We start from the raw sequence: 25,340 nt of genomic DNA, 5'->3' as shown, positions 1-25,340 counted from the left end.
GTGCGTGCGTGCGTGCGTGCGTGCGTGCAGGGGTGTGCGTGTGTGTGTATATTTTGGAAGTGGAATTTTAATTCCCTATCGCTCCTGTCTGGACTGCTGACCCTTTGAATCAGGAGGAGAAATGATAACATTGACTAATGCCCTTTCCAGTTAATACGCACAAGTACGAGAAGTGGTGCTCACTGGACTTTCTAGACAGGAACAAAGTTGACAATAAAGCTTGAACAGAGACACAGGACAGTTTCATTCACCACGTACTCACCAATCATTCATTTCTCTCTTGCAGTCCTTACGCTTGAGTGGCAGTCACGCACAAACACCTTTCTTTCCTCCACTCCCTGCCGCAATCACACCAGCTCACACATAACCACTTTTCATGCATTGGTGGTGAGTGTCCTCGCTCTGGTCTTTGTGCAATGTCCCAACCTGCCTGTGGTGTGCAAATGACTCAGAACATCAGAAGGTGAGAACGCAATTTCACATGTGGCCTTCTGGTGAGCGTGCAAATCAAATAAAGGAATAATGATATCATTAAGATTAATTTTCCCCTGTAGCCCAATTATCTGTTTTAAGACCACCCTGAACTGATTTGCAACCTGAAACCGTCTTTAGAAATCTGCCATTTTTTGATGCCAGAGCAGATCTGAGGGCGACAGGTGCTTCCGTGTCAGCGCTCGGGCTCATGCTGAGATTATGCAATCAACCCTAATCACATAATTAGTACTCTTACACGAGGGGAATATTCCCTCTGAATAATGTCTTAATTGGGGAATGTAATGATTTCATGGGTGCTGCGTTGGAGCAGGCCCTGCTTTGGGTGAGACTGTGGGTGGCTCTCTTTATTCGGTAATCACAAGTGAGTCTGCTGGTGTTTAAAATAAGACTGAAATTTAAGTGTCTCTTTACTGAAACCAGTTTTTTTTATACACTGCTCAAAAAAATAAAGGGAACACTTAAACACTTAAGTGAATACTTAAGTGTTCCCTTTATTTTTTTGAGCAGTTTATTTCTTCACTCATACTAATTTGCTTTATCATATTTAATGCAGAATATCCTGGAAGGTCCTAACAGATTATTAGTTGAATTAATGCCTCAACTTTGACTAGGCCAATATAACACTATAGGCTTTGGTTTAGATTACTCTTGTACTGCTGGAAGATCTCAAGTCTTTCACAATCTAATTTTTTTTAAACGATTGTCCATAGTCAGTTCCGTCCGTCATCCCATTGCCTCCGACCTGGTTTCCTGTTCCCACAGCATGATGCTTTCACTACCATACCATGTTAGGGATTTTTTTCTCACATAGTTTTGCATGCAGGTAAAAAATAAAAAATGTAAATGTGAATGCCTTCTTGCCTCTCATTCAAAAATAATTTATGATGATTAATGCGCTCGCTGCTCTGCATGTTGGTTCATTTCTGTCAGTTTGTGATCTCAGGGAAACTGGTTGCAATGAGTTTCATTAATGGATAAAAAATTAGAGGTCGCATGATGATACTGTGTTCTGTCTATCTCATAAAATTCAAATAAAATTTCCCAGTAAAATTTACATTGTATCAAATTTTTGTAGAGATATGACAAAATCCTTAAAAAAAAATTCAGGGGTGGGAATACTTTATCAAATCACAGTAAAAAGAAATACTGTGGAAAAGTTTTTTTTGTCATTTTTGTTTTTATCTTTTGCTTCCAGACTCAGAATCAGACTTTTTTTTAAGATCCCTTTAATCAGTGTTTACCCAGATGGTACAGTCCTCCATGCAGCTGACCCAGGTTCAATTCCCAGGACATTTACATGTACACTGCTCAAAAAAATAAAGGGAACACTTTAACATTTAAGTGAACACTGAAGTGTTCCCTTTATTTTTTTGAGCAGTATACATTTCCTCCCCTTCTCTCTGTCCTTTCTGTCAGAACACTATGGAATGATAGTAATGCCAAAACAATCAAAGACAGTGGACAAGAGGTCATAGAAACCCATTTGTTTTGGGACTTATCTTTACAAAGGATGAGAATAATTGTGAATGTTACTGTGCGCTGATGACAATCTTGAAGGAAACGAATCCAGCTCTTTTCCTGGAACAGATAACTTCTTTACACTGGGGATTTCTCACAAGTGGTGTATTTCTTTACTAAAAGGAAGCTGAAACATTTTGAAGGAAGCAGTCCCTAAAATTCCTGACAGGGACCATGACTCTACGGATGGTCGATCTAGTTTATGTTTGACTTTTGAAGAGAGCTCAAACACTTGTGTACGACCTCCAGAAAAAAAGAGTGTAGACGCTAATGAGACTGGTAAAAGATGTAAATAAAATGTGGGGAGGGAAAACCAGTCATTCACTATAAAAAGTGGAAGATTTTTAAAACAAGGTTTAGCGATCTAAGCAAGTTCCCCCTAAAGGCAGACTGCAAGATGCTAACTCATATTAAAAAAAAACTAAATTGTCATCAAAGGGTCCACAGCAACCTCTTGTCATTGCTTATATGATTTGCTTTACAGTCATGTCTTCCCTGGGGCAAACTTTCATGGTAGTTTTACACAGAAAATGCATACAAATACTTCTGGAAATAAATGTAATTATTTGGACAAGAAAACAGTGGAAATGTTTGGGATAAATACAGAATTCAAGGGGAAATAAGAGGCTGAATTGTGATTAAGGAGGTGGAAGTGTCATGGTTTTTAGATTTGTATATGATACTGATGCAAATGCTGGACTGGACTCTGCAACATGACAGTGATTTAAAACATACCAGTTAAACCAGTATGGATTACAACATGGAAATAACTTAATCTCATAGTGATTCTCTGGGACGACTTGAAACGAGTTAAACATGCAAGAAACTCCTGAATCATCTTAGAGCTGACACTGAAGAGCGGACAGGTTTTCTCAGACTGACGTGGTTTGCTAACCCTAGCTGTTAATGAGTGGAGTGTCGTAACGTTTAGTTATGACACACATCTTTGTTGATGTATATTGTAACTGAGCCACTGAAAAAAAATAATCATGACTCTTTTCCTCAGAATTCTGACTTTTTTTAGTGGTCATAATCCTCTTCCATATATTTTGTTTAAACAGGAAAACAATGTTAATTTTTGGTATTTATCTTTTTAGTGAATATGTAAATAAACAACTACGGAAGAGGATTAGGGCCACTGGAAAAAACAGTCAGAATTCTGAGAACAAAAGTCAGAATTCTGAGATTAAAGTCAGATTTTTTTTTCTTTTTTCCAGTGGCGCTAATCCTCCTCCGTAGATAACACATACTTTTTAGAGTACTGGATTTTGTAACAGAAGGTCTAACGTTGGGAACCTCTGTCTTTCTTCTGGCTTGTTATCCAAAGCTACAAGGCAGGTTTTAAATAGGGCAGAGGTTTTGAAAATGGATCCCCACAGGGGATATAAATTCATTGAAACAAATCAGGAACTCCTAATCCCATGACATGTAATTCAAATTCAGTACATGAACAAAGTTTAAGGCATTTAAAAGCTTAGTCTAAATATCTGCTGGACCATAGTGTTCATGTTCATGAAAGGAAACAAAACAAAAAGAAACTGAACTTGAGGGGAGTCTGTAGAGTTCACCTGGATTTTCACAGATGCCGAATATTTTAATAGAAAACATCATGAGACGAAACGGTTCTCCTTTTTTAGCCATTCTTTAACACAAACACAACAGTTAAGTACGGCATGCCCAGCCAGTTATAATACAGTTAAATGATCACAGGAGCATGACTGTTCATATCTCAAATCAAAGAACTGACCTTTCAGTTTGTTACATGTAAACGTTGTCAAAAAAAAATCTTACAATAAAATTTCCAAAAAAACAAAACAACACAATTTAAACCCTGTTTTAAATGCAGCTTGGAAGCAGAAAGACAAAAAAAAAATCATCGTTTTATTAAAAACCCAAGAGATTACACCGAGGAAGGCCCCCTATTCATTGTCTTTTACGCAGGTTGATGAGAACGGTGAACAAAGCAGCATGAAAAAGCCAGAAGTTTTTGTTAAAAACAAACCCAAAAAAAGAAATAATGAGATTAAGATATTTTTAATATGAAGGTTTCATTCGGACTGTAATTATTTTCCATCTGGAGTTTATTAAGAAGAAATAGTGAGCATAAATATATTTTTTATAAATATTTGTGGCCATTGAATCAACAGAATTAGTCTAAAATAATCTTAATAATGCTCTGCAGGAGCAAGATAAATAAACATAGTAATAAGTTTCCAGTATAACGTCCTTAAATGGTTTTCTGTGTTTTAAAAACCAACCACTGTTGGCTCAGATTTGTAATCGACTTTGAACTTATCTACGAATTTCAAGCCAACTCTAAACCCTCTTTCCAGTCTCCAGTATTTTGTCACTTTACAACACAAACCATAAAGTATTTTATTGGAATGTTATGCATCAGAGCAAAACGAAGTGGCATAAAAATCTTTACAAATTAAATCCAAACGTATGCATATGTATTCACCCGGCTTACTTTGATACCAGGTCAAAGTCTTGTTCTAATTCTAACTGAGAATCTGGAACAAGATATGAAGACACATTTTCACAGATGTTCACCATATAAATGAGCTTAAGAAATTTTCCAAATAAGAATTGGCTAAAATGTTAGTAGCTAGGTGAGCAAAGTTGGTTGCAACTCTTTTGGTGGAGAACATCAAAACAGTTGCAGATGTAATTATAGCAGTTGGTGTTTCAACAAAGTATTAAATTAGGTGGGGTGAATAAAAATACCCCAGATTGTACCTTTACTATTTTGTCTTGCTCCAATATGAAAAACCAAATAAAATACATTGAAATTTTTCAGTCCTAATACTTCTCCCTGTGTAGACGTAGGAAAATGTTTAATCTTTGCTATGAATCTATCTGAGATGGTGAATGAATTATTTCCCCAAAAGGTCTTTTTTTTTTTAAGAGCACACAAGATTACCACAACTTTAACAAACATAAATAAGACTAAAAGAAAGACACAAATTGGGAAAAAAGTAAAATAAAATAAAAAGAAATATTCCCTGATCACACAACCCTGAAGCTTGATTCTACTCTTTATCTCAGATTGTTTCCAATCAGCCATGGTCGAAACATGACTGCAGAGAGCTTGGAAGTGCTGCAGTAAAAAAATTCCTCCCCTCTGTGTTTGCAGCCTTTCAGGCCCCTGCAGGCGTTAGGTGTAGTGTGTCAGATTCCAGGCCTTTACTGCTGCAGGTGTAGGTGTAGTGTGTAAAATTCCACCCGGTATTGTTGAATAGAGGACCGTCGTTCTAAGAGATGTGAGCAGGCACTTGTAACGGCATACTCCACTCCACCCACACTCGATTAGAAAGTCTAAAGCATCCGGAAGCACAACTTTTTCTTTTTTGTTTTTTGGAGCAAGTGATGGTCAAGAAAAGTTTTCATTATTGGACCAAAGCGGTCAGGTGAATAAACACATATTTACACTGGTGCTAAAACAAAAATGTTAAAGGAAGAGAGTGAACAGCTGTTGCTATGGTAATGGGTTTTGGTTTTTCCAAAACGATAGCTTTAATTTGGCACTCCCTTCCGGGCAGCAGGGAGTGCTCCTGCTACGTAGGTGGGTAAACATCCTTAAGATGTTTAAAATATCCAGAGGGGGTGCAGGTTGCATGTTTAGGAGCTACCATCACACACAAACAGTAGTTATGAGCTCCCCCATCCATGTCTCTAAACAAGAATACAAGTTAAGGCAGGAGATATAATGGGGAAAAAAATATTTTTAAAAAGTGCATGCTCTACAGCACATTCAGTTCAAAAAAAGTTCAGCCCACAAAAACGGCAAACCACAAATGAGGATTCTTAAGGTAATTTGACAGTATAATTTATGAGCAACAGGACGCCAAAATATTTGTCTGGAAAGATCCAAATGAGGCTGAAAGAGTCCAAAACTATTGGGAATGTTGTGCTTTGGCAGAAAAATCAGATGAGTAAAAAGATTTGACAAAGACGAGTCAAAAAACAAAAAAAGCTACAAGGTTTGGGCGAACGAAAAGGTCTCCCTAACAACACTGTGTTGACTGCAGCAATGAAAATGCAGTGGGGTGTGAAATAGTAATCGGCTCTTTGTGTTTTCCCAGAAATCACAGGTGAACATACAACCAGATGAGAATGCTGCTGCAATGGATTCCAATCCCAAGATTTTCATCAGATTTTCCACACAAAACGTCACTTTTCTCAGGTCTTATTTCTGAATCACATCAAGTCGTCCTGCAGATCAGGACAAGAGCATTTTCCTAAAGTTAAACACTTAACTTTAAGGCAAAATCCCCAAAACTAAAAGAAGTCTCTTTATTCAAAGTCTTATCCTGGAACTACTGGCCATCCTTTCCCAGGTGATTCCAGGGTTTTGAATCGGGATCTCTTTTGAAAAACTTCTTTTTAGGGATGCTGCTGAGGGAGAAGGGAGCGGAGTGGCTTGAGGGCATCTCCTTCCGTGTCACAATGCACTCCTTGATGGCCTCTTTAATAACCTACAACAAAAAGCACAAATAGAAGAGTTAAATACTGATTGCAGTGATGCAGAAAATGCCAAAAGAAAGGGACAACTCGTGTAATAAATAGACTTATATAAAGTCACAGCTGGTAAAAACATTTGGCTGGCGTCAAGCTCTAAAATGTTTTCCCATATGTTAGTGCTTCTTCTTAACTTTCCATATTTACTAGAGTCTAGACATTTAGGAAGCAAGGAGACATTATTATAATAAAATAACAAAACCAAATTAAAATAATCAGAAAAATTAGTTTTTATTTTCTGTGATTATTCTGTCCCCTTATTTTGTACAGATAAAAAGTTTTGGTTAAATTTCTTGCCATTTTCCTCGGAACCAATCTCTCCTCCTCCAGATGTTCACACTCAGTTAATTGGTCTCATTTGTTTCTAGTTCCAGTAATTACTCCCTCCCTGGCTATGCTGACCTCCAGCCATCATCTGTCCTACCTCTTTAGCTCTTCACCAGCTCTCTTTTTGTATTTGTACATATTACATGAGAATCTGCTGGCAGAATCACAGTCCTACGACTCCATGACGCATCATATAAGGCGCGTCACAATGCAGAAAAGGCTCAGTTTTAGTTTACATTGTTGCTGAATATCACTAGGAAAGATATGCTAATATCAAAGTGCATCTTTATGCAGATGACACCAAAGTTTACAGATGAAGAAGGCCATACTTCTACCATCAGGTGATTAAGATTCAGACCTTATGAAGATGGCATGATCCTATCTATATTTGGTATTTAGTGGCTTGATGTAATTTTTTTCAGAGTTCACAGAGTTCATGAGCATTTGAGGGTTACAGTAGAACTTCATTCTCGAGATGAATCCGTTTTTTATCAATAAGTAAAATAAAAGTGCTTAATTTGTTGGGGTTTTTTTTAAGTTCTTCAATGTGGTGACATTTTTTGTATGTTGCTTATGCCCACAACTTTGGGGTTTAAATTCTGTTTATGGCAGTTCTCTAAATTGATGAATTTTTTGAGAAGTACCCATCATTGTTTCCTTTAAATTCTTGTTTCTTGACCCTCATTGTGCCTAAGAGAAGAGCCATGACATGTTTTCTAGTACAAATCACTGCTGGGTAAATATTGTGGTCCTTGGTTTGTATTTTGTTTAGAGTACATACATTTTATTCTTAATTTGGCAGAAATTGTGTTTTTTTTATTTATTTTGGACGTTGGTTGGGGAATAACCTTCATAATGTTCTCACAGTTAAAGCTTTTGTTTCTCTGGGAGAGTTTAGAAACTGTATTGTGCTGACTGACTTATTTTCACATTAATTTAAAATTTTTAGCTCACAGCTGTGTGTTTTCTTGTCCAGGTCTCCTGCGAAACAGAGATGTTGATATAAAGGGACTTTCTTCTTAAATAAAGGTAAAAAAGTTTCCCAGCAGTGGATATGTCACCAAGTTTAATCTGAGGCTGGTTTGTGCAATTGCTTAATGAAACTCCAGAAATTTCATCCATTTAGAAACCCAGTTAGCGTGTAAAGTGCCAGTTTGTAACTATATTACTGGACAAGCTTGAACACGTATCACTCGTTTGTAGGGATTACGAGGAGAAAACCTCCTTTTTTAAAAAGTGCATGGTGCAATGACATGTAATTATAAGCCTGTGTCGAAATACACTGTAAGACTCCTGAAAAAATGCTGTCAGAACAGCTTTTTGTAGAAGGACAGATTTTACTGATCTAGAAATGTTTGGCTATAATGCACAGCACAATCTCTAGCAAACTCCAAACACGGAGAAATAAAGACAAATTCTTCCCAACTGTCAAGAATGAAGGACGAAGGAGGATCATTTGGGTTTACTTAGAAGCACCAAAGTACTAGAGTTAAACACAAATCCACTTCAGCAGCTGAAGCTTGAGTCACACAGCAGTCAAGTGATGCATTGCTGCAGCTTTACAAATTTATAAATATTCAAAAGCAATTTTATGGAAAATTTTTATATTTTTTTCTGCGTTTTCCTCCTCGCCCCAGTTTTTGTTAAATAAACAAAGCTAAAGTATAGCATTCAGATTTTCAGATTTAATTCATATTTAGTTAAAGAACATGTTCTTATATGTACGACATGATTGGTGGAAAAAAGGTTGTGCATATTCTGCGTACCATGACATGCCCACACTCTTTAGATTCCTTTTCACTAAATAATGTTGGCAAGAAAAAAACTACTACAACCAGAGGAAACTGTATGATGTATGAGTGAAATAAAATCTCTCGTGAAACTTGAATCATCACTCAGCACAGAAGTGATTCAAATGCAGTCGGCTAAGTAAGAGCATTCCTCAGACAGTAAATCAAAACATGTGTGAGCCAGACTTCCTTTGTAATTCTTAAAGTTTTTGATGTTGCCCAATAATATACTAAGGAATCCGAAACCTCCTTACTGACAGAAGTGGATAAAGATAGATGACCACGGCTTATTTGAGACGTTCCTGAATCACTCTCCAATCCCTTCATGACCTTATGTTCTTACACATTGCAAAATTTACTGCCGACATCATAATTGGTTCTCGTTGCGGAAAGTTCATTTGTGCCAATCTTGCAACATCACCAAGCTGACCTCGAGGTTGTTGAGGGTGTTGAACTCCATCAGGTCATGGAGTCGGGTGAAAGCCTCGTTGGAGTACTGGAAGTTGAAAGTTGAAAACGGCGACTCCGGGTCATCAAAGATGTCGAAATCAGCCAACTCCTTCTCCTTCTCTGTCTCTCTGGGAACCCCTGTGGGCAGATCAAACATGAACAGGAAGTGAAATAAATAATCTGGTTCATCCACTGACACGAATGCAGTTTTAGCAAATGTAGTCTATGTTGAACTACATTGGAACCGTTATGAGTTTTATTCCAACTTTTTACGAGGGCTCCCACATGCAGGTTAAAAGTTAGAAAGTGCAGACACTGGAATTTCATTTACGGTTTCATTTCCTCAGATGTCTTTTGGCTTTGAGAGCAAAAACAAAATGTTTGGTATCATATAAACAGGCTTCGAAAGTCGGTGGGCAGATGACTAACAGAAATGCAAAGAGACACGAATGGAAAGGAGGAGATTCTGTCTTTGCATGATGGTTTGTTTCTACAAACTACACTGAAGGGCTCCCCATCTGCACCTGGATCCTACAGGAGCCATATACTAGAGGGGTGAGTCATAAAAGCTGAACACACTGTGACTCATTTTTGCATGTGTACATATGCACCAATTCATCCTAGAAACTCCCATGACCTTGAGCAGATGGTTTCCTTTTGGGGCCCTCAGATAAAGCGTGTAACTTTCGTGAAAAACGCGAAACGTATTCTGCTACTTACTGATTATGATTACATTCCCACATTCTTTGCACATCAAAATTCCTCACATTTCCAGAGTCAAACTTACCATTTGCGCTGACAGGAAATTTGTGTAATCATGACAATACTTAGTCTTGGAACATTGACCCTTCCAGCTCTGTGAACGTCTCTGCACATGCTCACACTCACCAGGCGCCTTGAATTTCCTGAAGTTAATGTTGACCAGGACAAAGTGGATCACAGTCGGGCAATTCTTTTCCCCCTTCCTGGGTTTGAAGACGTAGCATTCCTTCAGACCCTCACGATCAAACACTTTTGGGTCAATCTTAGGGAACGGGAGCTTGTTCATTCTGGCCCACTTTTCTGCTAACAGCAGCTCCTGTGGGACATTTTTACTAATTAGGTCAAGTTTTTGGTGAGTTTTTATTTCAGCGGATTTAAGAGGTTTCTAACCTTGAATGGAGGGCTGGAGTCGCTCGGTCGAGCAGAAAAATCAAATGAGATGATGAGATCAACGCCGCGTTGCGGCCGTAGGATGAGCGGGTAGGGAAGGTTGTAGGTCAGGCCGCTGTCTACTACATGGATCTTCTTACTCTTCACGTCCAGAGGTTCGTAAATACGGTCAAACTCATCTGGGTCTACAAAAACACGAAGAATGACACAATTACATTTCTTTTATTCCATCTAACCCAACCTTGAGTTAGATGGAATAAAAGAAATACAAGGTGTATGACACATGCAACTGGACGAAGGAAGTACAGCCGTTGAAATGATCTCATAGGAAAAAAATATCCAATCTGTGTCATTTGAGTGACACAGATTAGTCACATGAATTGTCATTCATGTGACTAAACAATACATGAATGATAATAAATCCACAGAAGGCTGTTCTGTGATGACCTAGTTCAAGTTCAAGAACACAGAGTCTCTTTAAGCAAAGCTAAGTAAACTTCTAGCTTCACAGAAATAACATTATGTTTGCTGTTTGCCACAACTTGTCACCTAAATACACTGGATCCTGACTCATGACATCATAGCACTTGTCTAAAGAGAAATGGTTTCCAATGATAATTCAACTGAAGAAACAAACTGGATAATATCATGTAACCTAATCCAAGCTACAGTTTTTCCAAAAGCTAATCATGAGGACATCGTTCTACACAAATTCAATTCAAATGAGCTTTTTCCTAAGTGACATTAACTTTGGATTTCATTACTGCTGTTTTTCCTTGAGTAACTTGAACAGAGTGCAGCTTGAACAGATTTTCTGGACAAATTTTAAAAAGTTGCAACATTCACACTTGAAGCCACAAGCTTGTTGCTATGAGTACAGGGTTGGAAAACCTTTCTTTCACATTTCAAAAATCTTTTTTGGTCCAAAATCTCAATAAGAAAAAAACAAATATTTAGGTTTTTGGGTTTAATCTGATAAGATGTCAACAATTTAATGGTTTTTGCAAGACACTTTCACTACACTGCATGTAGTTTAGTTGCCTAAAGCCTTTATGCAAGCATGTCAAAACGCCATGTAATAATAGTGGATAAAATTAACGAATAATGTGGTATTTATTGTACAAAGGTTTCAGATCAAAGCATCACCTTCTGGAGTGATGTAAAGAAAACAGCCAAATAAAAACTATACACACACAGCATATCACCACACAAAATATTTTCAAACTGCAGCTAAAATCTAATTTCATAGAAAGTTAGATCATTTGAATCATTAGAAACTAAAACAATATAAAACAATGGTCCAGTGCACAAGGTGACCAAAAACAAGAAAAAGTGAACAAAACTTTGACTTCTGAATTATTCTGGTTGCATCAGAATATAATCTTTAAAAAAATTAAGAAGAAACGGTGAAGGTATCATGAATCATAGTAAAACTGTGTAAAACATCCTGCCCCTTCTTGATGTTAAGAGTGAACAGTGATCATTATTTTCTTCTTACCTGTTACAGCATCCACTTCGTCTTCAGGTGTAAGCACAGTATATGGTAAATCCGTTAGAGGAGAGAAGGGGATGCTGATGTTCAGGTTCAGGCCCAGCATGAAGTTATGCACCTGGTGAGGCGATAAAAGGAGATTTTAGACAAAGAAAATGCAGACTGACCTGTGCTGACGTTTAAGTAGTGCACCTTTCCAGCTCGACCCTCTCTTGTGTTGAACAGGGCAGAGTCACTAAAGAGCGAAGTGAACATTCTCTGAACCCAGCTGGCCTGAGCGGTGCGGCTGAACTCCTCCTCTGCGTCTTGGTTTTCTGTTCCACCTAAAACCCAAAATAAAACAACAAATCATCGTCACATGTGCAAATCATTGAAAATAAGGTCAACAATATGTAAATGTTATCTACACAAACACACATACTTGACCTTTTACATAACTTACAGGACAAGGGTGTACAGAAAATTGATGGATTATGTTAATTACCTTTTCATGTTTTTAAAAAAAATATTTATAATATAAGTGTAATCAGTTTTGATTGGCCCACATGCGTTGTTTCTTCCTCAGCATGTCACCTGTGGCTCTACAGAGGCTTTCTAATGAGCCAGTGAGTTATGTCGAGTTTTAGTTACTTCTGCAAACTGGCCATTAATCACTGATTTAGCCCACCAAGGTCTATATCACGTGAATCATTGTACAACAAAAGAGAAAGCTAAGCAACTCATGAGTCAGGCCAAGAAAATTTGATCTGTATCAATATTTTTTTTCCCCTAACTTCAAATGAAAGAGGAGGAAATACTTGAGAACACAAACTGTGTTTTACTAACCACGCTTGGTTTGTACTACGTGCTGCAAAACAAAAGTACATAAAGAAAGGCAAGATAAGTAGAGTCTAGTGACAACTAACAATGAGGCGTGAAGAAAAAAGTCTATGAAAGTCAACACAAAAGGACTTTACTCTCTAATCCTGCTTCTTTTTTTATACCAAAGAATTTCATAAAGACATCATTCAGCTCTCAATGCATCACGCCCATTTGTGAAAATGAACTTGTATTTTTAACCTTTTGGTTTAGGAGTTTTCAAACATGTTTTGTATTTTATCCTTGATAAACAGTAAACCATAAAATATGTCAAGTATTTGACTACTATCATACCTGTAGTTTTATTTTAATCTAAGTGACTTCCTCTTAATAATTCTCTACAAATGCAATGGCTTCACAGGTGTTGTAACAGAAAAGAACTGTGAGATAATTATGGTAGATAATCTTATCATGGTTAGATTTCAAACATTGTAAACTCTTTAATCAACTTTTTGCTTGCAGAAATGGAGAGATGCCTAAACTGAACAAATCAGGCAAATATAAATATTTAACAAGTCAATAACCTTTTAAATCTTTAAAAAGTTAGTTGATTTTGTAGTGTTTTCTTCTTGCGTTTGCTCCCTGTTTAATACATATTTATTTACACCTGTATCTATGCATAAGAAAAGTCTAATTTTGAGGACTTTTGAGATTAAACAATTTTAAAAAAAGTTTAGAAAACAGTTTCTAAAGAGATTAGACCAAGACCAAGAATCTGGTGAAAATTTTTGTCATGCAAGAAAGATGCTCATGCCAATAGAAGAAGTCTCATTTAAATCTTTAGATACAGAATATGTGTGCGCTGGTCAGAAGACACCAAAATTAACCGATTTTATTACCCATATCCAAAATGCGTGAACAAAAGTTTTACACTGAACAAAACGTTCCCACAGTGGAACATGATAGTGGCACCGTCATGCTTTTATTAAAGCTGGTTAGTGTTGGCCGTCAGAAACTGTTTGAAAATACAACGTTTTAAATTTCATCTAAATTTAGAAAACTCTGACACACCTTCTAAGGCTTATGCACGCATTGGAACATGAATTGGTTATTTGTTACTTAAAGTCGTGCAGCTTTAAAAAGAGAAACATTAGACATCTTCACATGCAGGGACAGAGTTCATTTGAAACCAGTCTTTCTTTTTCTGACACACCCTTTTTTTCAAACCAGTCTCTCTCTTTCTCTCCCACACATTGTCTTTTTTTTCTATTTATAGCTTTTTTCAGTAAAAGTCTAGTTTTTTTAATCACAATAGACAGCTTTTCAAAAGTGAAACACTCATTAATCAGCAGAGCCTCTTAAGCAAAGTGACTTTTCTCATGCAGCTGTCACGCCAGCTGATGCAAACGGAAACTGCTTCAAACACATCAGTGTTACAATTATTCACAGTAAATCAGCTGTGCATTAAATCCTTTGTGCATTTCTCAGCTTACCTTTTCTGGGTTCATCGTCATTGTCCAGGCTGTCTTCTCCAACAATGTGCTGGGGTTTGATCTGCTCTGTAAGACGTACAAAACAATTCTTCACTCTGCAAGTCCTTAAACTAGTTTATTTTAAGTTTTAAAGTTAACCTGATTTCCTGGTTTGTAAGGTTTTATGGTATTATCATATTACCATCAGCTGCTTATCTTTGTGAGAACCACACCAGATAAACCAACATTCTTAAACTATGTGGATATTTTCTCACACATTTGTGAAACTCATTGTTACAGTCTGACTGTATGACGTAAACGCCACCAATTACAAAAGCATTCAATCAAACGAAGAGCCAGTGAGCTGTCATGAAGTCAATATGCCCCTCACAACTGGGTTGTCACTGGTACCCAAACTGCATTTTTTTAAAAAGCTCTTTGAAGGTGTGAGATGAAGTGACTAAAAACAACCTCCGGACACATTTATGACAAAAGGATCTCAGGTATGCAGTGATTTCCATTGCGGTGTGAGGATGTTCCATGGGAACTGATTTCAATCAGATATGTACAAAAAGAAAACTAACACAAGTGACCCATGACTAAAACTGCAGATTTCTAACTCTGCTTACACAGACTTCAACATTTACAAACTAATCTAAAACAGTCTTGCAATCACAACCTGAATATCCTCAATTTTAACTATTATAGGAATGTTATGCATTATATTTACTTAGTAAAATTATGTCATAAACTTTGGACCAAAGGTCTTGTTTTGCTTTTCATATTCAGTTATATTTTTAGGTTTAAGATTACTTGTAGTATTCTGGTGTTTTGTGTTTTTGTTCAGCTATTATCTGCAGTTTTTATCGTTATCGTTCTCTTTTTATCTTCTTGGTTTATTTCCTAAGTTCAACTTCAGTTACTTACCTTCCTTCACTTCTGTTCCCAGTGTTTAATCAACCACCTACTTCTTGTTCAATAATCACCTCCCATCCATATATACATCTCTGTCCGTCAGCTCTTTGTCAGATCATCCTGTGGTTCTTTGTTCTGTAGTATTTGGATTCATCCCTACATTTTTGTTTTTGGATCTTTCTTTTCACCATTTTATGACAAATTCAGAATCATTTTGTTCCAATTTTTTTACAGGGGTGTCACTGAGATCTCAATTTATTTTAGCAATGCAATTCAAAAAAGTGAAACTCTTAGATGTGGCTGTAACAAACAGATACATCTTAAACATTTCTTTCAGGCAATTTTGATGATTAAATATTTAAATAAACCAAAAAGGGGGGGATCTGCTTATCAACTTTGTGCAATTTTTTTGTGTAATTTTCCTACCACGTTTTTTCCCCTTAACTCATTTTTCAATTAACGTCTTGAAAAAGAAATCATGAAAATGTATTTTTAGGAAAACTCAAATACTGTTCTGTGTGTAATGAATCTAAATATCTGACCAGCTTTCTTACATTTATTTTCTGAAATAAATTCTCCTTTCTAATGATCTCATTCATTGAGGTGCACCCACAACATTTATTTACATTTATTTACATTCATCTGCAATTTTTGTAAAGTGAAGAGTTTTTAGAAATGTATTTCTTTCACTAGATCAACCTTTGCTATAATATTTGCAAAAAATATATATTTTAAGAAACTTCTATTAGTCTTTTTTTCCCAAAAAATATCAACCATTTGTTGTCTAGAAAACTGGAGGGGATATAAATTTAAAAATCTCCAGCTGAAACTCCTGACAGCTCTCTAGGCTAACTTGGTGAAACAGTTTTGTTACATTTCTCATTCATTTTGTCTCCAAAAAGAGGAGAAAACAGGGTAATAGATTACCTAACTCCTCCTCCATGGTGCTGCCTCCGGCTGTGTCCTTGACTCCCAGCACTCGGTTGAACAGAATGGAGAAGGCGCTTCCCCACACGCCTGCCACACCAAAACATGCTCAGTCAGCATCAAACAGCAGAAGACACCCAAATCATGTGCTCCAGTTGAAATGGTTCATCCTTACCCATCAGGAAGTGAAGAGGGTTCTCTTCGTACTTCTTCACAACTGTTCCCATGAAGAACTTGCTGCCAAACAGGCCGGGTGTCATGAAGGTACCATACTTTGCCATTCCGATTTCATACGGGCTGAACTCCACCCAATCTGGACGTTGGAATTAGAGTTAATGTGAAAAAGTGTTACTCAACAAATAATATTAAACACGTAATTGTTGCAAGGTGATATCAGTACTATGAGGAGAGGTATCCACTTTAGATGTAATAAATAATGCAAAAGCAACACTAAAACTTTAAAAGCTGCATCTGCCTGGAACCAGAGTAGTTTTTAAATTTGTTTTTAGCCTCCTCTTTTGGTATATCTACCAAACAGCCTGTGTAGGGATTCAGTACTTCTGGGATTTAACCACGTCAGTCTTGAGCAGCAAAACGTTTCTGGAGCAACCATCTGAGGCTGTGTTCACACAGCAGGTGAATAAGACCCACAGTTTGAACTTCCATAAACGTTTCACCCCCAGTAATATCTGATCTGTGCCACTTCCAAACGTAATGTCACATTTAATCTGACTTTCATGTCATTGATATGAGACACGAATCATTTTTCTGCACCAAAAAAAGTCAGATGCAGAAAATCCAGACATAAACAATTGATAAAAATTCTGATTATGAACTTACAAAAGAAGTCTGTCAGTGAAGCGCACTTCGCACCCAAACAGATTTCACTAAAGAAACTGCAATCAATGCTCCACAAAAAGCCATTAATATTAGTTCTGTTTTCTTTTTATTGCCTTCCTTTGTGTTCTTACAATCTTGTGACAATACTGTTGGCTCTCATTGTCCAGTTAACTTTACAATCGCGCTATGAAACGACTCAGTTTATTATTGCCTCTGTAAACAATGCGCTGCTTGTGACAATTGGATTTCAGCAAAAATTGGGAATTGAGCATCAAGAGTTATAGCCTTAGTCTCCTGGTCTCATATCAATGAGGTACTTTAGGATGAAATCAAACACGCAGTTCCTTTAAGACATCCCAGACCTTAAAGGGACTCGAGGCTTTTTGGCAACACATTATTTGAAGGGGTGTGCATAATACTGACATGACACTGTTATAAACATGACATAACATCTGTCATGAACATAAAGAAGTCTTTATGAATGGTTATGACAATTTTTATGAAGTGTCATTCGGTAAATAATGACACTTTTAATGCAAAGTTCTAAAGCTCTAAAGCTCTAAAAGTTGCATTGAAAGTCCATTAAAAGTGCCAACTTTGCATGATTTTGTAAATTATGATCATTTAATGCAAAGTTGGCACTTTTAATGGACTTTCAATGCAACTTTTAGAGCAACTTTGCATTAAAAGTGTCATTATTTACCGAATGACACTTCATGACAACTGTCATTAACATTCATAAAGACTTCTTTATGTTTATGACAGGTGTTATGTCATGTTTATGACAGTGTCATGTCAGTCTTATGCACACCCCTTCAAAAAAAGTGTTACCAGCTTTTCTCCAAGAAGAACTGACGAATTTATTATCTGAGAAAATAAAGTACTTCATCTACAAAAAAAAAAAAAACAGACATCAAGCTGTCAATATTTGATCAGGGCCATTTGGGCAGCTTCTGATGTCAATATAATTGAAAAAATAACACAACAGGATGACAGTAAATGGCTTCACCCAATCATGAGTAATATAAGTTATGTCTTCTGAATAATTGGCTCTAAAAATAACTTTCACATTCTATGTGAATGTGTGAGTAAACATTTCTTTCTAAGTTTGTAGAAACATCCATGACCACATTTCAAACATTACTAATCACATCAACGAAACTAAAATGCTTCACGGTTAAGCAGCTACCTAAGGTAGTAAATGTCATTTTCCCATTGCAATGTTTGTCATCGAGACAGTTTTTCTTTAACTGTTAGGTACTGCTGCTGTGCGATAAGAAAAGAGAAACGTGTAATTCCAGATTGGGTACAGGTTTTGCGTCATCTTCGTAAATACGTGTCAAAGTGGCTCTTCACAATAGTATCTTTTCAACAACAAGAGAGGGAATACCTTACTCTGGATCAGTTTTCTCACAGAGGCTATTGTGAGAGCAGAGCCCTGCGCACATTTATGATAAACAGAAACCCCTGTGGATCAAGTCGCAAGGGAAATTTCTCAGTAAATCGGCCCACAGTGAAATATCTCCCCACACGATTGTGGGTGACCCCTTCTCAGAATAATTCAGTAATTATCTGATCTATATGCAAATAAATAAATGTAGCAGGAGGATAGAACATGTGATTCATCTGTAAACTATATTTAACTGTCAAATTATGCACCTGCTGGTGCGTCTGTGACGTCACGTTTACTTCCAGAGACGTAAATCTATAGACTGTACATTGGAAAATGTACAAATTCAAAAGGAACATTTTGAAAAGTTATTCAAGATGTTAGAGTTCAGGTTCAGTGCAGCTCAGCTGATAACAGTCCGGCGAACGATAAGACGTTTGGGATGTGATTAACTGCAAAGATTTTACAACAAGTTGACCGCACTGCTGAGTCTGCGCTTTCCTGTCAAAGATTATGTTTTTAAAAGTCATTGTGAGGTTATGTAGTCTTTTTTACATTCGTCTTCATGGCTTTATTTCTTTTATTAGTGCTACATTTTGATCTTGCAATAGCATTTTGTAAGCCCCATTTGAAGTTCCTATTTTAATTTGGTAGTTTCTGTGGTTGCAACCTGCTTTACTTCCCCTGATCTGCTCCTCTCTAATTGTGCTGATTGGGATTGACTCAACACAGGAAAACCCAATCCGTTTTTAGCAGCTGTTTAGTTGTGTATTAGATTCTACATCTATGTCAGATTTAAAGACCCTCTTACTGTCTTATTGGGTGCCTTCACTGAATACCTAAAGTCTTATGTTTCTTTTTATGTTTTGCTTTTGCCTGTTTCACACGCAATTTTATTTCTTTATTTATTTCAAATGGGTTTTAAAGAAACAAGAGAACAAGATATCAGTGGGACAGAAACATAAAACAATGCAAACCATAACACCCAAATGTCTAAACCAGTGATTAAACCTTTCAGAACAATTACAATGTGCAAAATCTTAAAAGTACCACAACACTGTCCAGATATTTTAAAACAGAACAATAGTTAGGTGATTTGTGTTGTTTTAAAATAAGAGAAAATAATTCAATTTGAAAAAAATTAACAGGAAAAGTTCCTGCACATATCTCCCTAAATCATTCCCATAAATGACTACATAAACTACCTCTATTTGTGAAAAAATGATCCTTAAGTGTTTGAATGCAAAAAACTTATCAAAACATATATTTTATGAGCATCAGCATCAGAAGTAGGTGTGTGCAGCCAAGAAATGAAAATGCTCACTTATATAAGCAATCAAAAGGAAGTGGTTAATACTGTGTGATCAGTAAAAGCTCATGGTTTCTACTGACTTTATAGAAACAAGTTTATCTCCCACATGCTGAACTGAAAGAAAGTTTTCTGCTTTTTTCCCTCCATCCCACTTTTTGATTAGTTTTCATAAATCATAGCTGTTCTCTGTCAAACACCCCTACATGGAATTAAGTGTAAGACAATCTGTCAAGTCTTCTCCCTCTTTACAAAGAATGGCTGATTGCTTATCTCCTTTTAGCAGCACTGGAAAACTTGTAGTCAAGCAGCATTTAAAACAACATTTTTTTATCTCTACAAAGTGAAATTAAAAGATTGATGGCGAAACAGAGTCAGAAATGCCGTTTATGGACTGGAACTCCTTGTGTTGCACTCTGTGAAATGAACAGGAGACAATGAAATCCTAAAATACCAGAGCTAATCCAACTTTTTATTAATGTTGTAGCTCCATGTTTTTGTTGTATTGTTTACAGATGTCTTAATAATTAATATCCAACAAAAGTTAAGCTAAACCCTGGCCACTAATACCAATGAAGGCAGGTTAAAGCCTGGACCGGTTGACACACACTCATTGATAAGGACGATTTTTGTCATAATGAGCCAACTAATGATGAAATGAGTTACAATAGCAGCAGTTTAGTCCTTAGTTATTTCTCTTTTTAAAAGTTTTAACTGCAGTTCACTGAAGCAGTTGCCGTAGAGCCCACACTGACGAAGAGGAAGTGTTGTGTTATATGGGACAAACCTAGAACAACCACAAACTGGTGCTTAAGATAGTTCCTTTATTTAGCTGAGCTAATGTTTTCTGTAAGTGCGGAATTAAAAGACGGCTGAACACATCGGGCCACATCCTGTCTGTGACACCAACGCTACGTTACAAGGAATATGTGTTGGCTGCTTGTTTTGCATGTGGCCTCACTGAATATGTGTATACATTACTCGTTATTTATGCAAATATAGGTCTGCTGGGAATACGAGGGGTCAGAGATGAGCTGTTAACATAAAACAAGAATACGAATTACCTGCAAACATGAGCTCTGAAACATCTGGTTTGACGTGTAGACATGTGAAGAGAGGTAGAGGGCTCTGGGACTGGTTTATTTTCTCCTGGATGTCACTTAGCTTGATATCCATCCTCTGAATAAACAGACCATAAGGTTTGAATCAGTTCATACGCACTAATGTTCACATTTCTAACATCACAATAAGGAATAATAATTACATTCCCCAAACTACAGTAGGTAACTTTTATATTAAAATGTTTTTTTACATATGAAAACACTATGTCACGGTGTGTGACAGTTTGGCATGAGACAGATAATCTGTGAAAAAAAATATTTACCTTCTCTCAATGCTAACTATAGAAATACACTGCTTGGTCAGAAACAACCAATGTTTCTTTTAAAGAAAATAAACATTTAATAACTGAGTTAAACTAAATCAGGGGAATTCACTGGTTTTCATGAGTAAAATAAATAGTAACTGTATGTGGCTCCTACCGCAGGTATAAGAGTTTCTCCTATGAGCATGCCGAATACGTCGGTAAATGTAACTGGCTGCCCTGATGCTTTCTTGGTCCACAGGGCCTGGATGTAGTTGGTGATGTGCTGAGGCAGCAGCAGCCTGAGAGGGTTGCTGCTGACTCTTTTCATCAACTCACTGTTGATGTCTTTCGGACCCTTGTTTGGAAAGTCGGGGTGGGAGTAGAGAGCAGACATGTACCTGGAGAGATAAAGTGGAAGAAAGATAGAAAGAGGTGGTTTCAAATTACAATTACAGAATAAGTAAGTGCAACTAAGTAATTTTTGCTGTTGCACAAACACAAGCTTTGATATTTTTTGGAGGGATTTTCTGTGAGTCATGTTCCAAGTCTTTAACAGACAGATTTTTTTTTTTTTCCCATCGTCTTTCCACCTCTGACTCTGACGAGTTTCGATCTTCCTACTGAAGAAAAGCATTCCCACTGAGCAGTTATTGATTAACTGAATTTTGCTGCTACCAAAATGTGTTCTGATTTGTACTATTAGTTAAGGTTTTCTCTTCCATCAAGAAGATGGATTGCATGCAACCAAATCTCTCAAATGACCTCTGCAACTCCTCCAGATATGTTTGGTCACTGGACTCTATTTCATATTTTTGGATATAAAAACTTTGAAATCCATGAATCATTTTCTTTCCCCTCTCCAAATATGCACTGCTTTGTGCTGGTATATCACATAAAATCCCCCCAAAATACACTGAAGTTCATGATTGTAGTGCAGAGACAAAGTAAGAGAAAATAAAATACTGATAAATAAAGAAAAGGCAAAGGTGATGAAGGTGAGACATGAAGAAAACAGGGCAGGTAAACACGTACCATGTGGACCCAGAGAGGCCTGCAACATATGTGGCACAGTCTAAGACCCCAGACTCAAACAGGGCCTTCATCACTCCAGAAAACCCGACCATTGCACGAAAACCCCCGCCTGAACCTGCGATGGCTATCACTGGAACCTGGAACGGTAAGCAAATTTATAATAAGACGAAGAAAGATATGCTTAACAACATCATTATAACCTACAGGCTTTAAAAACAGTGGATTCAATCTGGATTATTCTTCCAGCTTTGGTAACTTTCCTTTGCACAGCTTGAATGCCAAGCTAGTTACGTCATGCCTTTGCAGCAGTCCCTTCCCCAAGTTGTGTTTTAACAACTTCAGCTATTTCCTAATTCTTATTGTGCAACACAGGTTCCCAGCCTGTACAATCCATAATTTCTGAATATTTCCACAGTCAGAGGGAGTTGGAGGACGGCCGTCACAGTAAGAGGCTGTAACAGGATACGTCATCCCTCTGCAAGTTCTCGTACAATGAGGAGAGAGAACGTCTGGCCAGAGCTTATCGCCAGCTAGCAGGGGCACCACGCCAAAACAGCTCTGGCGGAAAAGGAAGCTAAACTAAATGCATGGGAGAAAAGGTTGAAGTTTTGCGTCAGAGATTTCCACTTCATGTCAGCAGGTCTGCACTGAAGCCTGATTATAATGTCTAAAGGCAACAGACCTTAATGCTCTGGACTGTTTTTCCTCTGCTCAATAACCTTTCCTGGAGCTAAAGATAAGCGGGAATGTGGAGTAGAGAAACTGTAAGCACACATCAGAACCATCACTACTTTATAAAACAGAATAAACTCAGCAGAGATTATGTAGAAATGTAGGAAATATCGTGTTGTTTCATGTCAGTGGCAGGGTTAACGTAATGCATTATGGAAACAGTTTTAGGGCCAATATCAACCTTTCCTGTTTATCAGGTTATCGGTGAGGCGGCAGGATAAACGGTAGCTTACCTTTCTGACAAAAAAAAAAAAAAAAACAAGTTTTGATTTTGCATTGCGCTGACTGTGAACCAGATCAAAGTGTTTCCTTATTATGGGTCACTGACCAAAATAAAGTTTTATGCTTTTTGTAGAGGGAATCAACACTGAACAAGCTATTGTTTGAATCTGTTTAGTTTTTTTAAATATATATATATAAATTATTGCATAATTTATAATTATTTTACCACCAGCATAAAAACTCCTGATGATTTTTTTAACCTAATGGCAGCCATATTGTTTCTGTTTCTTCTGGGCCTGATACCATGTGAGAGTTTCAGTGCTTTACAAAAAACATTATTCCTCATAAACTGTTGTTTTTTCAGACTGCAAGCATAAACTTCAATGTAATTAACTCTGATTCGATTCCATGAACCAAACTAACGTGGTAAATCAATAAGAGGGGGGAAATCATATGCTTTCGAAATTTTCCAAATAGCTCCAGCTCAGTCAAAATGGATGGAAAGCATTTGTGAAAATCCCTTTCTAACCAGGTCTGGACTTTGATTAGGTCATTCTAACACATAAATTTGGTTTGATTTAAACCATCCATTGTAACTAAAGAAAAGGGTCTGAAAAACAAATGTAAGTTAAACCAAATCCAGACATTATTTTAAAAAACAAAATTGAAAACTATAATTTTTCTTCTGGTCCACAATTCTGTGCTACTTCAGGTTTCTCATAAAATAACATGCAATGAATTTCAAGGGTATAACGTGAGAAAAAGTTGAAAGCATTGGATACTTTTGCAAGACTCTGTAAACACCTCATCGTGTCGTGTGTGTTATTAAGGCGCTAAGTAATTGAAAAACAACATAGAAGTTGTACATGTGAAGTGTAAGCAGCGTTAACTTTTTAAATTCAAACAGGTGAAGTTTTCACAAGTAAGAACTTAAATGTGGCCATTTAAAATAGATTTAAAATGACACAAAAAAGTGTTAAAAACATGCTGAGTCATTACATTCCTGCCTGTTTCTAGGTAGGACTACAAAGTGAGTAAAACTGAGAATTTAAGCTGTCAGTTCAGTAACCAGATGTCGTTTCGATTGTAAATGTAAAAAAATGCCTCTGTGTTTCTGCACTCACCTCGTGCGGAGCGCTGGGGAGGAAGCAAGGCTTCTCCATGTCGAGGAGTTTTTTAATGCCGAGCATCACTCTTTCTCTGCGGGTGTGTCGAAACTCCTTCTCTTTGTCACACAAGGCCAGGCTGAACCTCAGGTCCTGGTTTGTGCTTAAGATGCAGATGAAGATTTAGGTTTCACTAAAACGCTGACTCATGTCGAGCAGTACATGGTTGGAGAATAAAATCTTCCGACAGGATGATCAAAACTGATCTTTGTCTGATAAGATCTGCTGTCAGGTGGTCTGCTGTGAAACTCAACTACGAACTCTTTATCACTCACCTTCATATAATTACAAACCTTTTCTGGAACATTACATTAAATGTAATTACGGGAAGGAATCAGCTGCAGATTTGATTACTCATTTACTTTGTTAGGCAACTAGTTCGGTTCTAGTGTGACAGCACCTTTATTAACCAATACTTATTAAATATAACTAAATAACATTTAATTTTGATTTAAAAACATACCAGATTTCCAACATCATCTCCAAGTGTACTTTGGTTGCCTGTAAAAATAAACATTATGTGGTTATTTAAGTGTGACGGAGGTCACAGCAGGAAACAAACTATCCAAATGGAAAAATGTTACACTCTTGACACACAACCACCTCAATCAACATGTACATATATCATCATTCATGACATTTTTTCACTGAAGCTTTCCTGACATGCTTCCGAAGCGCTCATTTCTGCAGTAACACACATTTACATAATTCATTTCAAAGTCATTTGCGAGAATTTGAATCATCGGGAAAAGATTTTCCAACAACATTTGCCATTCAAGCATATGAGTATTAGGATGTGTAAACAAAAGTGACAGCCTTACTTTTCCAAATTTGAAAATTTCCAGGTTTTTCTGGCCCACTTTGAGCTTGGTGATGTCAAAGGACGCCGTCCCAAGTGTCTCGTCCATAACATAGTTGGCATCCATTAGTGTCAGCTGATTGGAATAAACAGTAGAGTTTATGCTGTATAACACGTTAATTCTGTTTAGCTTCACCAAGATTAAATTAAACAAACATTGGAAAATTGTCTAAGCAAAGAAACGAAACATTTTGAGTCATAATCCTGTTTCATAGTTGCCGTGGTTCTGCTGTGTTGCATTATTACTCAGTCATCCTCTGCAGAACTAGAACTGGACTTTCAAATGCAAATCTCACCTCCAACACATTCGGCTGGCCGGGGTCTAAAATGAAATGAAAAGTCTCATTCCACTTCGGGTTGATGTCGTTGTCTATGTGCTTCGTCCTCTTCCTGCTCTCCGGAGCGGTTGGGATGAACAGCTCCACATATGGATCTGGAGTATCCACTAAACATGCAACAAATTGGTAGATTTACTAAATGATCTAATGTGGCAGAAAGACACTCCTTTGTGTCATTTGGAAATCAAAGATATATGAGCAAACATATATATATATATATATATATATA

At 37.0% G+C, this 25,340-nt stretch overlaps 1 protein-coding gene across 1 annotated transcript in view; it reads right to left on the bottom strand.

Moving 5' to 3' along the window:
• Positions 1–3,636: 3,636 nt before the first annotated feature.
• The window catches only part of pla2g4ab (phospholipase A2, group IVAb (cytosolic, calcium-dependent)), a 27,440-nt gene continuing 5,736 nt past the window's right edge, over positions 3,637–25,340 (bottom strand). The window contains exons 5-20 of the mRNA XM_008415164.2: positions 25,070–25,218; positions 24,736–24,849; positions 24,378–24,415; positions 23,873–24,017; positions 21,795–21,931; positions 20,938–21,160; positions 20,461–20,575; positions 16,033–16,170; positions 15,858–15,947; positions 14,037–14,102; positions 11,938–12,068; positions 11,752–11,863; positions 10,254–10,438; positions 9,990–10,179; positions 9,082–9,239; positions 3,637–6,491 (exon numbers count right to left, since the gene is read on the bottom strand). Of these exons, the coding sequence (XP_008413386.1) occupies positions 6,333–6,491; positions 9,082–9,239; positions 9,990–10,179; positions 10,254–10,438; positions 11,752–11,863; positions 11,938–12,068; positions 14,037–14,102; positions 15,858–15,947; positions 16,033–16,170; positions 20,461–20,575; positions 20,938–21,160; positions 21,795–21,931; positions 23,873–24,017; positions 24,378–24,415; positions 24,736–24,849; positions 25,070–25,218 (2,150 nt within the window). The 3' untranslated portion in view covers positions 3,637–6,332. The remainder of the gene's footprint in view (positions 6,492–9,081; positions 9,240–9,989; positions 10,180–10,253; positions 10,439–11,751; positions 11,864–11,937; positions 12,069–14,036; positions 14,103–15,857; positions 15,948–16,032; positions 16,171–20,460; positions 20,576–20,937; positions 21,161–21,794; positions 21,932–23,872; positions 24,018–24,377; positions 24,416–24,735; positions 24,850–25,069; positions 25,219–25,340) is intronic.

This window comes from Poecilia reticulata, linkage group LG8 (assembly GCF_000633615.1).
Source record: "Poecilia reticulata strain Guanapo linkage group LG8, Guppy_female_1.0+MT, whole genome shotgun sequence".
In the NCBI taxonomy this organism is placed as follows: Eukaryota; Metazoa; Chordata; class Actinopteri; order Cyprinodontiformes; family Poeciliidae; genus Poecilia; species Poecilia reticulata.
This window is presented reverse-complemented; position numbering and strand designations above follow the sequence as displayed.